General features: G+C 37.5%; 2 protein-coding genes across 2 annotated transcripts; both read left to right on the top strand.

The window, feature by feature from the left end:
• Positions 1-4,851: 4,851 nt before the first annotated feature.
• Positions 4,852-8,894, top strand: LOC113297472 (ubiquitin carboxyl-terminal hydrolase 2-like). The gene is made up of 6 exons (XM_026545956.1): positions 4,852-5,022; positions 5,925-5,973; positions 6,601-6,647; positions 7,514-7,560; positions 7,648-7,750; positions 7,852-8,894. The coding sequence occupies exons 2-6, from the start codon at positions 5,943-5,945 to the stop codon at positions 8,632-8,634; spliced, it is 1,011 nt and encodes a 336-aa protein (XP_026401741.1). The 5' UTR covers positions 4,852-5,022; positions 5,925-5,942; the 3' UTR covers positions 8,635-8,894.
• Positions 8,895-9,841: 947 nt separating this feature from the next.
• LOC113294697 (indole-3-acetic acid-amido synthetase GH3.3-like) lies at positions 9,842-12,254 on the top strand (the record flags this gene model as incomplete). The annotated part of the gene is made up of 3 exons (XM_026543075.1): positions 9,842-10,242; positions 10,357-10,458; positions 10,591-12,254. Coding segments are annotated over 3 exons (1,893 nt in total), but the record flags the coding sequence as incomplete, so codon positions are not given.
• Positions 12,255-17,527: the final 5,273 nt, after the last annotated feature.

The raw sequence follows: 17,527 nt of genomic DNA, 5'->3' as shown, positions 1-17,527 counted from the left end.
TAAGAAAGGACTTAGTCTATTGGTTATGATCTTTGTGATAATTTTGTATGGCACATTGCAGAGGGCAATTGGCCTATAATCTACTGCAGAACTAGCATTCTTTTTCTTAGGTATTAGGGCTAAGTAAGTATGGTTCAGACCTGGTGGAAGTGAAGAAAATCTGAAGCAATCTTGTATAAGTTGCACAACTTCTAGCCCTACAATCTCCCAGCACTTTTTTTGTAGAAGAGCGCCGGATACCCATCTGGACCTGGTGATTTTAAAGAGCCCATTTTTTGTCATTACGTCAAAAACTTCATCATCACTTGGTATTGAACTTAGGTGTCTGCAATGATCTTGCGAAATATTATTATAGAGTCCAGCACAAAAGAATCCGTCATTAGCATATTTAGTAAACATGGATTGAAAATGAGAAATGGATTTTCCTTAATTTGCTCATGATCTGATATCCATTCACCTTCTTGATATCTTAGAGCAAAAGTTTTGTTTTTACTTATTCTATGAATAACAAAAAAATGAAATACCTGAGTATTTTTGTCTATGGAAGGTACCCATTTAGACTTGTTCCTTTGTTGCCAGAACATCCTATCTCTTTTCTCCAGAGTAACAATGTTGTTGCAGATTGCTTTCTCCTCTTCTCTTATTCTGTCAGATGAGTTGTAGCCTGCAAGTCAACAAGTTTTTGTTTCTCATTTTCTATCTCTCTCCTTGTGTCCCCAAAAGTTATTTTTCTCCACTTCTTTAAGCTAGTACTCACATCTTGTAGTAGTATCTCCTGCAGTGTTGTCCCAACTAGTCTTCAGTATTTCTTTAAATTCTGGATGATCAGTCCAATAAAATTCAAATTTATAGTTGGGATGTCTTTTATGTGGTTTCCTCATTGTGTTGAGAATGATGGGGGCATGATCACTCTCAATTTTTTGGAGATAAAGAACAGCTGCATCAGGAAAAACAAGTCTCCAACCAGTATTACAAAGAGCTTTGTCCAATCTTTCAAAAATTGGTGGTGTTTGAACTACATTATTTGACCAAATAAAAGATGGTCCAGCAAAACCCAAATCTAGGATATTCCTTTTTTGTAACCATGCTTCTGAATTCACAACAACTGATAATAATATCTGCTGAGCCACTATTTTTTTCGTAAGAGTGCATTAGAGCATTGAGATATCCAATTAAGCACCATGGATCATTTATAAAAGCAATGATAGAGCTTGTCTGTCTCCAGAATCCATTCCTTTGTGGATGTGCAGGTGGACCATAGATGCACAGGAGGTCCCAACTTGTTGTGCATAAATGAGCTTCAATAGTACAATGAATGAGATTTTGAGATTGTGATATATTTGCATATTCACATTGTGTTTCCAGAAAATGCAAGACCTCCACTCCTTCTATTAACTACTATAAAGGTGTAGCGTTTATAGTTAAGAGAGTCACAAATCCTTCCACTGTTGTTCTCATTTAATCTTGTCTCAGAGAGAAACAATATTGAGGGATTTTAACTGCGCATGAATGATTTTAATGTTGAAACTGTCGTATCATTCCCTAATCCACGAAAGTTCCATGATTGCATTAACATCATTCCTGTGAATTTTCACGGCAAGTCGCCACAGCCTTTTTGTTGGTCGCACAATGTTGCTTCATTGGTGGATCACAGTCCATTGGTTCAACATATCTTTTACTTCCAATATGATCTACACTCTTCTGGATTGCAGATTCTTGATTTCCTCTGACAAAACGTTTACATTGTCTCATCATCTTGACTTGTTCAGTAGTTTGGTTGGTATGGTTTGTGGTGATTGGATTGGTCTGAACAGGTTGTGGTGGTGTTGGGATGGATTTGGGGGTATTCTGATGTGGCACAATGAGTTTGGGATTTTCGGGAAGGTTCTTGCTATTGGGATGACTTATTTTTGGTGGAGGTTTGGGGTGGATTACTTGTGTTGAATTCATGTTTATGCATTCACAGGAGAAATGATGGGTGGATATTTTTGGGTTTTTGATGTGTTGGCTGGAGCCATAGTGATGGATTTGGGTAGTTTCAAATCTTTTTTCCTGGTTGAAGTATCGATTTTTTTCTGGTGGATAGCTTGGGTGTGAAGTAATGATGCTGACTCAGTTTCCTCATTAACTCTTGCTCTCTCAATGGTTGAATTTTGGAGATTTTCATGCATTGGCGGGATATTTTCTTTGAAAGAAGAATTATTCTGCGTATGCATGGTTTCCTTATTTACATTGATTGAAACAAATTTTGCATTGAATTGGTTTATATTCTCTAGTTGTTGGGTCAAAGGAATTTTGGGAAGGTGGTTAATTTTTGTAACTGATGTTTGACTTACATTGGGTATAGCCTGAGAATTTGCCGAAAGATTTGGTGAAGGGGTAATGGGTGGATTTTCCTTTTCTAGGTAACTTTCTGGTTTGTTTTTAGGGTTTTGCTGCTGATGATGAAGCTTGGGTTTGAAGTTTGCATTGATTTCCTCTGTAAGGCGAAGCTTGGTATCCTGCATCTTTTCCATGAAAATTTCTGGAAAAAAGAAGCTCATTTTTTCACACTCCTTGGACAACTCTGGACATAACTTCATTATGTGCCCAAATCTTCTACAAAAGAAAGACACTTTAGGGAGACGTTCATACCTTAACTTTACTGTACATTTCTTCTTTGACGGTAGTAAGAATGATAATTCTTGTCTAATTGGCTGTGTCACATCTATTTTCACTCCAACTCCCGGAAAACTCCCCCATTTTGCTTGTTTTGGGGCTAATATTGGGTATGGAGTTCCTATCTTTGAGGCTACAAATTCCACCATTTTGATTTTCTGATTGCTCATTGATAAGCCATGAACTTACTAGAACTCATATTCATGTGGAAGTTTGTCAGGATCACACACTTCTAGAAGGAGTAGATCTTCATTCAAACCCCATGGAGATCTCATAATGACATTATTACAATCACACCCTAGCTCAAACTTGACTTTGTATATAGCTTGGCTAAAACTGGAAATCTCCATGCATCCCTATGGTCTCCTTGATCTTTGGAGCATGTTGTATAAGATGTTGAGAACATACTCTCTCCTTGTGATGGTAGTAATGATCAAGGTATATTTGTGATCATCACAAGCCTCAGCCACATCTTCAGGGACCTCAAAAATCAGATCATCTTATTTTAATAATGATGTCATTCTTGTTGTGATATCTTCATAATTTTCATCGACTCTAGAAGTTTATTTAGCCATGCCTTCTGTTTAGGCGCAACTAGCAATGAAAGATAAGAAATCTAGAATCAAATCTTTGTAAACGTTTTTGAAGGGAAAAAAATGAGAGATCAAGAAAACAATAACAAACTCAAGTTAACCTGCAAAAACCATAAATCAAACAACAAAAACACATTGGCTAGAAGAGAAGATATCGTCCTACTGACGAGAAAAAATCATCGAAATATGAGAAATATGATCTCCAACTTTAGGAGAGAGAAAAATCGTCCTATCGACGAGAAATGAATGTTTAATAGAGATGACAAGCCAGTGCTTTCGCTATAATTTGTTTTCTTTCATTCAATCGGTGTATTCGCAAGGGGAGCTCAAGGTAAAATTACCAAGCCTGTTATAGGGCGGCATGGTTTATTAGAGGGGCGGCATTGTAATAGGACAAAGAGGATCATTACATGATAATTCAAGTGTCCCTTATCCAAAAAAATATGGAAATGACAAATTAACCATCATAATTGATAACCTAGTTTAGTGATGATAATCAAGTTTAGTGTTAATGATTAATTTCACTTATATTAACTCAAAATCAAAACCAAAATCAGATTTTTAGAGTTAAAAAAAACAAAAGTTTAGAGGAGAAAGTCAATCTCAATCAATTGAAGAAATTAACCAACAAAATGAAGAACCAGGACCTGAAAATGACCGGGTATACTTCTAAATTAGTCCCAACTAGCTTTTTGTTGCTCAAAGTTATCTAAAGTACGTAAAAAAAATTCAATTTCTTTTACATTTCAGAGCTAATTACGGTTGGAATTTTGCTCATAACCAACAGTAAATCGAAGTTACGGTTCGTAAAAAATGAACTACCAACCGTAACTGGTTAAATTTGAAGAAAACCCAATCGTAAAGCCAGTTACGGTTGGTAACTAAATGCTCGATACGAACCGTAACTCAGTTACGGTTGGTAACCAAATGCTCGATACCAACCGTAACTGAAGAAAATTCTCAGATATAAGAACATACAGTTGGTAATTGAACTATTACCAACCGTAACAACATCAAAATCTCCAGTTATGGTTCGTAATTGAGTTAAAATCAACCGTAACTCACATAAACCTAGAAATTTCAATTTCAATTTTCATCTAAAACCCTAATTTTTGATAGAAATTAAACTTAAATCGAACAAAATAAACCAAATCGTAACTGGGTTTTCAAAACATACCTCATATAAGTCATTACACTACACTTGATTAATTTTCAAATCGTCGATTAATCGAAGACGATGAAATTTTGAGTTTTAATGGAGATTACGGTTGATGGGAGGTGGAGAAGAGAAGAAGAAAGAAAACAAATTTTCAATTTAGTTTTGATTTAGGTTAAAATAGGGAGGGTAATCTAATCAATTTACACCCCCTATAGGACATTCCCTAACCAACTAAAGGGACATTACTATCACACTGCCGCCCCTCTAATAAACCACGCTGCCCGCCTGCCCCTATAACAGGCTTGAAAATTACGGGACACGGGGGCGTGCGAAAACGTATCACTGTATCGGTGCTTTGTGCAAGCAAACGTAGACGTGGTGGCCTGCCGCCTGGTAGTCGTGAAGGGCAAAAGTGAATTTTCAGCATCAAATCAGCGTTTAGTCTGCTCTCCATTCCCTTTATTTTTCTGAAAACCCGATACTTTCTCTTTTCTTCTTCTCTGTCGCTCTAATCCCCAACATCAGAGGATATATTGTTCACCCCTTCACTCTTTCCTTCGGGTATCCAGTTTTACTCTTCCACTTTACTTGTTGACATCTCTATCTCTCACTGTAAGTACACACTAAACCCGCTTCTGATACTAATTAGGGTTTTATAAGCATAGGTTACACTGATATTCGTTCTCTGGATTGCTGGGATTGTTTTATATTCAATTTGGGGTTTTGTAAATTAAGATTTGTAAGCTTGGTTACCGCAATAATATATGTTTCTAGTAGATGTATTTGAGTGTGTTTGTTCTACCGTGTTTGTGTGTTGTCAACTTATCCAGCATGTATGTTATATCTTTGTGCTAAGGGAGTGGAATCTGATTCATGCCCAGTCTAGATTCACAAGGGTTGTTCATATTTGTTCCTAGTGTGTTTTGGTAGTGTACTTAGTAAGAACTTCAACAAAATCGACTAGCATTGACAATGGATTTGCCTCCAAGTTAGTGTTTGATTATATGTTTTAAATATGATGTTGTCACGATAACTTATTATGCAGCTGACTTGTGATTATTCACTATTTTTTAGACTTTGTCTTGTTGTTTCAGAAAAAATTATGATGATGGGTTTGCAATGACCCATTGTTTATTTTGTATTTAACCACTTCTCTGCCAAGATCTTGAATTGTCATAAAAGTGATAGTTATCCAGAATACATTTGCAGATGTTTTTATGAGACATATATACTGCCCCTTTTAGACAACTTTGTAGTTGTTTTGTTATTGTTGACTTTAGACATTTGGATTCCTGAGAAGTTTAACCTTCAGATACATATACTGCTTGCAACTTATTTTAAGAGGACATGGCAGCAGTTCTTTTGCTAATTTATCCTTTTACTGTATAGAGTTTCTTTTTAAGCTCTGAAGCTGGTGTGAACCACTAAATCACTTGTTCCAGAGTTTTTGTATCTTCTCTCCTTGTCTTGCTGGAGTTGTAATTTTGAGACCCATCTTCTTATGTCTAATGCAGCTTTCAAATATTTCCAGCATGTCTTGGTGCACTATTGAGTCTGATCCTGGTAAGATTTATGGCAGCTCCTTCTCATGCGCTATATTTCTCTTAAAATATCTTGAGCAAGTCAAGCGAGTTATTAGTCAGTACATATCTTATGCTGAAACAAGAGTTGTAATAATAGAGTTGTTTGCAGAGCAACATAATATCCTAGAACACCAAATAGCATACTTAATACTTTTAATTTTATCGGTACTATCGGTACCAGGATTTTTTGTTTTAATATCCGGTACTTAGTGACATGTTACAATAACAACAAAAATGTATGCTTAGCTGCTCTTAGAATAACAACTTGGGAGCAGATTTATGTGCTTCTTATTTTTACTTGCATTTCTTATGCGTAACCGTACAAGTGCATCATATTTTAATTTACAAATCTGTCGCATGATTTTGTTAGAATAGTGGATATTATCAGTCATTTAAGATGGCAAATGTGTACGTGCTTCTACCTAATTCATATGGGACCTTCACCTACTGGCTACTGCAATCTAGTCTCATTGTGCGTCTGACCAGCACATAAAAGTGCATACAAAGTGAATTTTGTCTGTAAATGTTAGCAGTTTTCGAGGCATACCAAGCATGAGCTTCACATATTTATTTTCCTTGCTTGACTGCTGCTTACCTTGTGTTGTAGGTGTGTTTACTGAACTTATACAGCAGATGCAAGTGAAAGGCGTGCAGGTGATTTTGTTTGTTCTAAATGTTGTTTCCTTTTCTTACTATTGTGATGTCATATTCTTGAGAATACATTTTTATTGTTTTTCATTATTATATATATCTGGGTGCTCAACTGCTTATATTATCTTTCAGTTTTGTTGCATGTAAATTAGAACTTTAGAAATAGAGCACCGAGGAATATTGGTAAATATCGATTTGTGTATGAACGTTGGGTATGCTTGCTTGGTTTGATTAGCTTATCATTAATCATTATTGGCTAGAGCATTACAATGTGATCTTGATTTTTTACTTCCACTGTTCAGATAGTCAATGGTATTTTAAGCTTTGTTACTTCTGCTACCTGAATTCTCACAGTTCAAAAGAGTAATGTTGTGTGTGATTGTTTTAAATTATTTTATGTAGCCGCTAGCAGCTGCGGCATTGATGTAAATTTGGTCAGGTGTTAGAATGGAACATGGAAATGAATTAGTCCACCACCCACTTATCACCAGGATGCTGCTATCCCCGCATACCCGTTGAGGGAAATAGAAAACCTAATTTTCAAATGCCCCTGCCCAACATGTTTTTGTCATTTTGCGTCTAAGCTTTGGATCAGTGGATATCAAGCTTCTTCCAACTGATGCAAGTAATTATAGATCTGATGAGAACTGAGATATTAGTAGTATTTAATTAGATATCCAGCGTATCCCCGTCAGAAAAGGAGGTGAAATGATAACTTGAGTTACATTAGGAAATAGTTTATTGCTGTAGGAAATCGGAAAGTTGGTGCGTCATGATCTAAATTTTTAAGTTGATGAATAGCGATGCATATCTATGACCGGGTTCGGTGGAGTATCATATGCAAGTAATCTCTGTTTTTGTGCTAACAGGTGGAGGAGTTGTATTCGTTGGATATGGATTTTCTAAACAATCTTCGGTCAGCTAACTATTTCATCCTTGTTCTTGTTTTGTTGTCTCATTCTCATACATGCGTCCTGTTTTACTGATATCTTTATGCTTGTAGTCCTGTGTATGGTTTGATATTCCTTTTCAAGTGGCGACCTGGGGAGAAAGATGATCGTGTTGTAACTAAAGATCCAAACCCCAACTTATTTTTTGCAAGCCAGGTCTGTGTCATCCAATATCTTGGTTTCTTTTATTTACATTAACTTTTGAAGCATCACACTTTAGTGGCTCCCAGTTTAACCAACCTTTTCAATCCTCACAGGTCATCAATAACGCTTGCGCAACACAAGCAATCCTTTCTATTCTTATGAACTGTCCTGATGTTGACATCGGCCCAGAATTGTCGATCTTAAAAGAATTCTCAAAGAATTTTCCTCCTGAACTTCGAGGCCTGGCAATTAATAACAGTGAAGCCATACGTACGGCTCACAATAGCTTTGCAAGGCCTACACCATTTGTGCCTGAGGAGCAAAAGGTTGCAGGAAAGGATGACGACGTGTACCATTTCATTAGTTATCTACCCGTTGACGGTGTATTATACGAGCTTGATGGACTGAAGGAAGGTCCAATTAGTCTTGGTCAATGTCCTGGTGGTCAAGGTGATTTGGATTGGTTAAAAATGGTGCAACCTGTGATCCAAGAACGTATTGATAGGTATTCTGGAAGCGAGATAAGATTCAATCTGATGGCAATTATAAAGAACAGGAAGGAGATGTATACGGCTGAACTCAAGGATCTTCAAAAGAGGAGAGAACGTGTGTTGCAGCAGCTTTCATCGGCACAGGCTGAGAGGCAAGTGAATGGTGGCAGTGTCGAATCTCTGAACAAGTTGCTTTCAGAAATAAATATGGGTATTGAGAGCGCGACTGAGAAGATATTGATGGAGGAGGACAAATTCAAGAAATGGAAAACTGAAAACATACGCAGGAAACACAATTACATCCCATTCTTGTTTAACTTCCTCAAGATTCTTGCTGAGAAAAAACAGTTGAAGCCCTTGATTGAGAAGGCAAAGCAGAAATCAAGCAACACTACACCTAGGTGAACAGTCTACTGCTTTTTCGCCAATTGTTACTAGAAGCTTGGAAGTACACAAGAAAATTGGTGCGCAAGGGAGTTCAGAGATCTTTCTGTTAATCTGGTCTCTAATTATAGTGTCAAAGACTTTGCTTAAAACTCCTTATTGCACTTTCAAATTCCTTTAATTTTCTATGTTCTGTTTAAGATGTTTGGTTTTTTTTATGACAAGGGCATGTACCCATCATTCTAGTTAGTTCCTGGTCCTGATAGTATATTATACGGAAATGCTTTTTATCTTGACCAAGGGGGCTAGTGCTTCAAGCCTTCTGAAGGAATGAACTATGTCTATACTACTAAATGAGGGAGTGTTGGCCTTCAAAAAAAAAAAAAAAAAGGAAAGAAAGAAAGAAGAGGGAGTGTCCTTTTAGAGGAACGGGAACCCGTGAAATTTCCTCGTGCAAAACAGCGGCTTTGAGTGCGTAGGTTGAAGATAGAATTTGCAGATCGACTATATTAGTTTGAGCCGTATTTACGAAATTTCCAAGATGCTTGTCTCCGACCAATTAAAAGACAGACCATGTCAACTTTTCCATACAATCGTTGTCACAATAAATTGTCCAAACGTGCGCGTTTGATTGTATTTGGGTCTCTCTTTTCTCATACTTTCTCCCTATCTGTACGTCAACATTTCAGCAGCTGGTTAATTCCCTGTTCAAAGTGTTGAAACAAACACCTACTGTATATGTCTTCATGTATATCATGTTTAGTCAAATTACTAAATATTTAAAACATGAAAGAAAACAAAACGGACGACCACACTATGGACGTCATCAGCATATAAAAGGATGAAGCGGCCGGCACCCTATCACTCTCTAGGACCAACATGTTCACCGGTTTACTTCCACGTGTCTCGCAATTGACATACCGCCAACCACGACAATCGCTGACTTGGCTTACCCAGGACCTACTTGTCTGTCGAAGTACCCATTCCGTGACACCATATGGGCCATGATTGTCGACCTTTTCATCGACCAGTCTATCATTTTATATCACACTCTTGTTTTTTCTTCTGTTTTTGTTACAAGAAAATGGAACGAAAATGAGTATCCAATCCATTGGATCTCATCTCTCCCTACTAGGCTTAGACGACTAGAGCTGAGTTAGTCTTTGTCCCTACAAATTACATTACTTGTCTAACAACATAAATAGTATTAGTAGTTGCCTATAAATAACACCATGCTTACTCATATTCCTTCACCACAATAACAAACTTCTTCTTTCTCTCTACATCCATTTCTCTCCAGATCTCAATCATTAGTCATTCAGTAGCTACGCAAATGGCTGATTCTAAAACATGTAACCAAAAGCATACCAAGGCACTTGATTTCATTGAGGAGATGACTAAAAATACAGACTCTATTCAAGACAAAGTTATAACCGAAATCTTGAGAAGAAATGGTGAAACTGAGTATCTTTCGCGGTTCCAACTCAATGGAGCGACTGATCGTAAGACTTTCAAGTCGAAAGTCCCCATTATCCAATACGAGGATCTTGAACCTGAAATCCTACGTATTGCTAACGGTGATCGCTCTGCTATTCTATGTTCTCAACCCATCTCTGAGTTTCTCACCAGGTATATACACTAATCATATATGTGCTATTCTGTATAAGATTCTTCTGGTCTATTTTAAAAACAATCCTGTTGGTGTTCCAATTATTTATCTTCGCTTATATTGTTTCCGATCAGTTCTGGAACTTCAGCTGGTGAGAGAAAGTTGATGCCCACAATTGAGGAAGAATTAGATCGTCGCACCTTACTCTACAGTCTTCTTATGCCAGTCATGAACCTGTAAGTACATTGCAGTCCATAACTCATTCATTGCTTTCTGCCAATTCAATTATTAGCGATTGCAAAAAGGGACGCACACGCATACCCATGAATACTTTTTAAGAAATTGCTGATGAAATGTATTCGGTGCAGCTATCTTCCGGGGTTAGATAAAGGGAAGGGCCTTTACTTCTTATTTGTCAAGTCAGAAACAAAGACGCCAGGAGGCCTACTTGCTCGACCTGTGCTAACAAGCTACTACAAGAGCGAACACTTCAAGAATAGGCCACACGATTCTTACACAGTATACACTAGCCCAGACGAGGCAATTCTCTGCTCGGACTCATTTCAAAGCATGTACACTCAAATGCTATGTGGTCTTTACCAACGTGAAGAAGTCCTTCGACTTGATGCCGTGTTCGCCTCGGGGCTAGTTCGTGCCATTCGGTTTCTTCAATTGCACTGGAGACAGCTTGCCCACGATATTGCTACTGGAACCTTAAACCCCAAGATCACCGATCCATCTATTCGACAATGTCTTGCTTCAGATAATAATAAGCTGCAAATACTAAAGCCAAACCTTGAACTAGCAGAATTTATCACGAACGAGTGTTGTGATGAGAATTGGGAAGGAATCATTACGAGGATTTGGCCTAATACCAAGTACCTCGAGGTGATAGTCACGGGTGCCATGGCTCAGTACATTCCCACCCTTGATTACTATAGCAGTGGTCTTCCGAAGGCTTGCACCATGTATGCGTCATCTGAATGTTATTTTGGCCTTAATCTTAAGCCGTTGTGCATGCCCTCCGAAGTCACTTACACTATTATGCCCAACATGGGTTACTTCGAGTTCCTTCCTCACGAGCCATCCACTTCGTCCTCGAAACATGTTATTCCAAATCTAATTGACATGGCTGACCTTGAGATTGGAAAAGAATATGAGCTGGTCATCACAACCTATTCAGGGCTTTGCAGGTATCAAGTTGGGGACATACTCCGAGTCACTGGCTTCTACAACACTGCCCCTCAATTCCAGTTTGTGAGAAGAAAGAATGTGTTGCTGAGTATAGACTCGGACAAGACCGACGAAGCGGAGCTCCAGGTAGCAGTGGAAAATGCTTCAAAACTCCTCCGTGATTTTAATACTAGCGTCGTTGAATACACAAGCTATGCAGACACCAAGACGATCCCTGGGCACTATGTGATCTATTGGGAGTTGCTAGTGTTAGACCAAGACAACTTGCCGAGCGACGAGGTGTTGAACCAGTGTTGCCTTGTTATGGAAGAGGCATTTAACTCGGTTTACAGGCAAGGTAGAGTTGCTGATCACTCCATAGGGCCGTTGGAAATAAGGATAGTAAAAAATGGTACTTTTGAAGAGCTCATGGACTACGCAATATCAAGGGGTGCGTCTATCAATCAGTACAAGGTGCCAAGGTGTGTGAACTTCACACCAATCATGGAATTGCTCGACTCAAGAGTCCTCTCTACACATTTTAGCCCTTCGTGCCCACACTGGACTCCGGAGAGACGAAATTAGTAGCTAGCTAGTCGTCCAAACTGGATAGAGTAGGTCAGTCTGAAAGTCATCACCTACCAATAATAAAATCAGAATGACGATAAATTCTGGATGGAATCTTGTTCTTTTATTTAGTAATCTAATATCTATGCATATCTAGTTGGTAGCTTCATCAGAAGTATGCATAATTGTAGTTTCGTAACTAACTGTAGTTTTCCTTTGTAAACTTTGATTTCCACGTCAGTCTTCTGTATGTGCAAAGAAAGAAAGAAAAGTCCAGTACGACATTGTTCAACTCGTCTCTATGTTACTTTCCTGGCTAATTTTGGGCCTAGGCCTTTTGTCCGGGGCCTATTAAAATTTGTTCCCAACTAGAAGAAAGATAGGGGGTGTCTTAATCGGATGAAACTATCAATTTATGCTCATTAAATCTTTATATTAAAGCCTAATTCTCTATTTTATTTCATTTCCATCTCCATAAATATCCATTTTTCTTCTCTTCTCCCTCTTTTTTTTTTTTTTTTTTTTTTCTTCCGTTTTCAAACGAAAATATCATCGATTATCGACGATCCAAAAAACGATTAATCGTTTCTTTCTTTCCTCAGTATAATGACGAATTATCCACGAACGAAGAAACCTGCTAGAATTACTTATCCTAGTGAGAATAATCAAGGAATTGTCCAAGCGATTTGAAATAAACCATCGAAGAAGAAAACGGTTGCGGAAGACGATCAAACTGGTAGCGCAATGCAAGCAGAAATGACACCAGACATGTACTTTTATATCAATCCAATACTCTAATTTAGATTTTAACAACATTCATTCACTCAAAAATTGAACTTTTTGAAATCAACTTTTTTGGGGTTTACCAGAATCGGTCTACGTTAATGTACTTGTAGACTGATTGCATTACGAAATGGTCTTTGTTCATACCAACAACCATCAATGTCCTGGATGTGCTTTCTAGTTGAAGAACATTTAATCAGAATCAGTTGATGTTCAGCCCACGTCGACTATTTTCCGCGTATAAGAATAACTGTTTTTTTGTATGTTTTTTTTTGCTAGATCTGATTATGTGAATGTTCAATATACCGATTATATAGTCTTTGATTTCTTAACTGATAAGCCCATAATCCGTTTATGTAAGTGTCCACATAAACCAATTTTTAGTGGAATAATGCCCAATTTTTCCATATAATTTTTAACCTAAAATCGGTTTTTATGAGCACTTATACAGGCGGATTCTTTAAAAGCATTGTTTGGTATCGGTCTTTGTGTGTGTATCGTCCTTTAATTTGATTATTGTTTATCGTGTATCCCCATTCTTTTTAGGGACAACAAAGGAAAGCAAAAGCAAGCCGAAAGGAGAGTGAAGCAGAAAAATGATCTCGCTTCTCCTCAAAGTTTGGAACCTCGTTGAAAGGATGGTAAAAAGTTGGTGCTAAATACCATAGGGGATCGGCGAGTAAAAATAAACAACTACAAATCAATGAACCACCACCTCAAGTGGAGTAGCGAGCACAAGAAAACTTTGTTTCTCCTACACCTAGTGAATAAGAAAGTAATGAAAAACAAAGTGGTGACGAAGAAGTTGGTTAAGAAGAAAGTGAAGACGAAGAAGCTAATGAAGAAGGAGGTGATAAGGAAGAAGGAGTAGGAAAATAAGTTCAACAATAAGTACAACAACAAAAAAATACAACAACAAGTTCCAAAGGTACCGTCGAAAAAGAAAGGGGATTACATGCCCATGCCGGAGATGATGTTACCTCGCGTCCCTGATGATCTTGTTTATGAGTTACTCGATGACGAAGGAGAGTAGATATGGGGCAAATATAGTTGGGTTGATGTCGTCTACCCAACCATAGTAAGTATCTCAACTTTATTCTATGTCTCCAACTTTTATTTAAGCTATCACCTATTATTCGTCCAGTCTTTTGATTATTGTCTGTCGGACGTTATGTTTTTTAGGAGCACACCAATGCCGTGCATCTCCTTAAGAAAGGAATGCCACATGCTATGGACTTATCACCAATGAAAAAAACCCCAAGAAAGTCTTCGATCTAGTAGATTCTACGTGGTTGTTGGATGTGGTCAATAATTCCAAAGTTGGATATGAATGACCTCTTGCTTCTGCCTTCGCCGGAGAGATTTTACGGGGAAAAGGGATATTTTCCATCTTTTGGTTGGTGAAATAACAATAACTTAAAATGATGTGCAGTTGATTACTAGTCTAAGCATAGAAGGTAAAGCCTTAAGGGGGACCCTAATACGTGAATGAGCTTGAATAGTACAAGATTTACGAGTTCACCAAGAAGGTGTCCGGTTTGGATGAGAATAAGACTAAGTCGGAGATGCTAATGGGTACGGAAAAGCAGAGAGTATTCCATCTCGCGAGATTGAGGGACAAATTCATGGGAACAAAAGTGTTTCTTGAAAAATGAAAATTGACTGGGGAACGTATCATTGCTATAACCCATGCATATGTCCTCTACATCTTGGGAGTTGTTATCTTCCTCGGCGTTTCTGGTTCTCGTGTGAATGCCATCTATATACAACTATTGGAACCACTTTACAAGGTCCATGACTACTCTTGAGGATTTGCTATCCTTGCATACTCGTTGAACGAGTTGAGAAAGCGTTCTAGGGCTAACATGAACCAAATCGAAAGGAATATGGCTCTTCTGAAGGTAATCCAACTGGTGAAGTTATTGTGTTTATGTTACCCTCTGTTTCTCTCACCTATAATCCTATGCTGATGCAGGTGTGGATATACTTGCACTTACCAAAGATTGCTGATAAAATGGCATGTTCGAACAAGCATTGGGACTGTGATTGTTATGGAGACCGATACTCCTTCAATGGTAAGTCAAAGTCTCAAGAAAAGGAATATTGGGAGTTGACATGCCAGTTGGATAACTTGAAAACGAAAGATGTTGTATTTCATCCTTACAAGTTGTCTTTTGATGGAAGAAGGATGGTTGAGTGTGAGGAAAAACGTTATATTGGACCTCTTTTTCATCCCAAAGGATATGTATTGTACAACCCGGCGAGAGTGGCGAGATAATGTCACGGTGTACAAGGTATCCAAGGTCTAACCAATTAAAATTTGAATTGTATGAGTGCAAATGTAAGTTTCTTAATAACAATATTGAGGTTTTTCGCGAACCTTTATAATCATCTGCTTATTGGGATGATAAAAGGTACAAAATCGTTGCTATGTATGGGTATCGAATATAGGTGATGAGGCAACCCCGGATTACCTGTCTTGGTACCTTAACATTTTGCATACTTGTGTGATATGAAAAGATGAGAGGCCCCTCATTGAGGAACAGAGAGAGATCTCGAGGTTTTGGTGCATATTGTTACTCACTTATGGTTATTTTAATAGTTTTGGCATGAATTGTTGAATGAATGTTGTTTGAAATGATAACAGAGGAAAAGAATCAGGTTTAAGATCCTCCAAACAAAAACATGTATAGCGAAAGGTGAAAGAGTTGAGGAGAATAACAAGAATATTGAAGAATTGAACAATATGGAAGATGAAGATGCTGGTGCATATTTTGAGGAAGCGGTGGATACGAGGACAAGGAGGAGAAGGACCAAAACAAAAGGGATAAAGAACGTTCGGGGTGAATCAAGTACCAGCGAACAAAGACCTTCAAAATGATGCCAAGGTGGTCTTTCCCGTGGTCGTGGTGGTCGTGGTAGGGCTTTTGATAGTGATCAAGATAAAGAATGAGTAGGTTATTGTTTTTCAAACTTATGATTTTAACTATGGATGTCAATACTTATGTCCTTAAATTATTTTTGTTGGTCGAATTAAAACATGTTATGTTATGTTTGTTAGTCTATGAATGAGCGAAAGTTGGTTGGTTTTAAAACTGTTGTGCTTGCTTAAGACGCAAAAACTACGATTCAGGGGAAAATTGCAGGAACTCTGGATGGTTTTTTTTGTCGGTCTAGATATACCTTAAAAAAGAACGTTTCTGAATCATCACTTGAATAAATATATGTCAGGCTTTCAGAATCGGTTTATATATGCATCCGTGAAGAACGATTATGAATCAAAACTTCTAGAATTTTAATAGGCAAACAGAATCACTTGATGTGGAAAACCCTATAATGCGGTTATTCTATGTAAAAGTTCCATTTTTTCTGTGTGTTTTTTTAGCAAGAATCGATTTATGTGGTCAATAATAAAGACCGACTTTCTCAACAGGTATTTGTGGTTTAACCTATAAGTCTTATACCTTACGTGATTTGAGAATGTCATGAAGATATCAACCACAAGTTATACACTTGGTATATAGTTACTAGTTCGAAACCGAACCTTAATTATAAGGATCAACCCAAGTGTTTGGGATTAACGTACAAGTGCAATTACTTTAATTATAACTTAAACAAATTATAATGCGGAAAGTAAAATAAAGCACACAACAAGATTTTGTTAACAAGGGAACCGCAAATGTAGAAAATCCCCCGACCTAGTCCAGTTTTGAATACTCTCATAATTAAGTCGTTTTACAAAGACACTACCAACTTCGTATAGTTGAGACCAAGTAAACTACCCCTAGTTACCTAGTTTCCTCAGTATCTCTGCGCCTACAACCAATCTGGCCAATACACGTGAATCCTAAGATAGAGTCCACTATTTTAACTTGCTTCATCTTCTCTGAAGACTTTAAGCACTCAACCCTTTCGATCGTCTTCCAAACACTAAATGACTAACTTGTTTGGTAACCACTCTCCTATCTCAGGAAATCAATCAGAGATATGTATGTTTAGTGTGGACTTTCTGTATAAGATCAATTAAGCTCCTTTGTCGGGTTTAGATCTTCCAAGATCTGGATTAAACAAGTTAACCAGATTTAGTCAAACGGAACTACTAGATTCAGATATTGAAGAGTACCACCAAATGATAGCTTATCGATCTAAATTAATACAAGCAATAACAAGTCTATCAAAAGATAAACTAGATCTATTCAAATCACAACCAATCAAGTTTGTGAAAGAAGCAATCCACAAACATACAAAACCAATAAAAAAAATCTTCTTGTCTTCAAATCTTCAATAGTATTATGTATCTGCACAATAACAAACTTGATTCCTGACTTATGATCGACCATGCACAGGATGGAGTCTGTTAAAAATGGATCCAATAAGTCATCGTTAATCCGTTGATATAGTTTGAGTGACCTTATGTTAGAAGAGAAATCTCTCAAGAATAATCAAACTAGGTACAATCAAGAGTTGACAATTGTTAGTCAATCAAATCAATAATTGAAAACTAAAATAACAATGCAATTCTAGTTTCCCACCAATGGTACTAGTAGACTCTTCTTGATCCCAAAGAAGTCTTTAAACTAGAGAACGTAAGAGATTTCGCCTAATTAGGTTACTCTCCTCTTCAAGATAGTATTACGAGAATACGATCAGTCGGCTACACCACAAAAAACAAAGATGAAGTTTGCCTGGATAAGGATAAGTTTGTAATAAGAAAAAACTTCACTATTTATATACCAAGGTAGTTTGCACACCAAGAAATTTCCATAACCGAAAATATTCTTA

This window comes from Papaver somniferum, chromosome 7 (genome assembly GCF_003573695.1).
Source record: "Papaver somniferum cultivar HN1 chromosome 7, ASM357369v1, whole genome shotgun sequence".
NCBI lineage: Eukaryota > Viridiplantae > Streptophyta > Magnoliopsida > Ranunculales > Papaveraceae > Papaver > Papaver somniferum.
The sequence above is the reverse complement of the archived record's forward strand: the minus strand, read 5'-3'. Positions and strand labels throughout refer to the sequence as shown.

What these genes read in the sequence shown, in the direction of transcription:
- LOC113297472 (XM_026545956.1), top strand. Translation starts at nt 5,943, where the DNA reads ATGTCTTGGTGCACTATTGAGTCTGATCCTG. An exon ending in CACTATTGAGTCTGATCCTG is followed by an intron (nt 5,974 to 6,600) that starts GTAAGATTTATG and finishes CTTGTGTTGTAG; the next exon opens with GTGTGTTTACTGAACTTATA. An exon ending in ACTTATTTTTTGCAAGCCAG is followed by an intron (nt 7,751 to 7,851) that starts GTCTGTGTCATC and finishes CAATCCTCACAG; the next exon opens with GTCATCAATAACGCTTGCGC.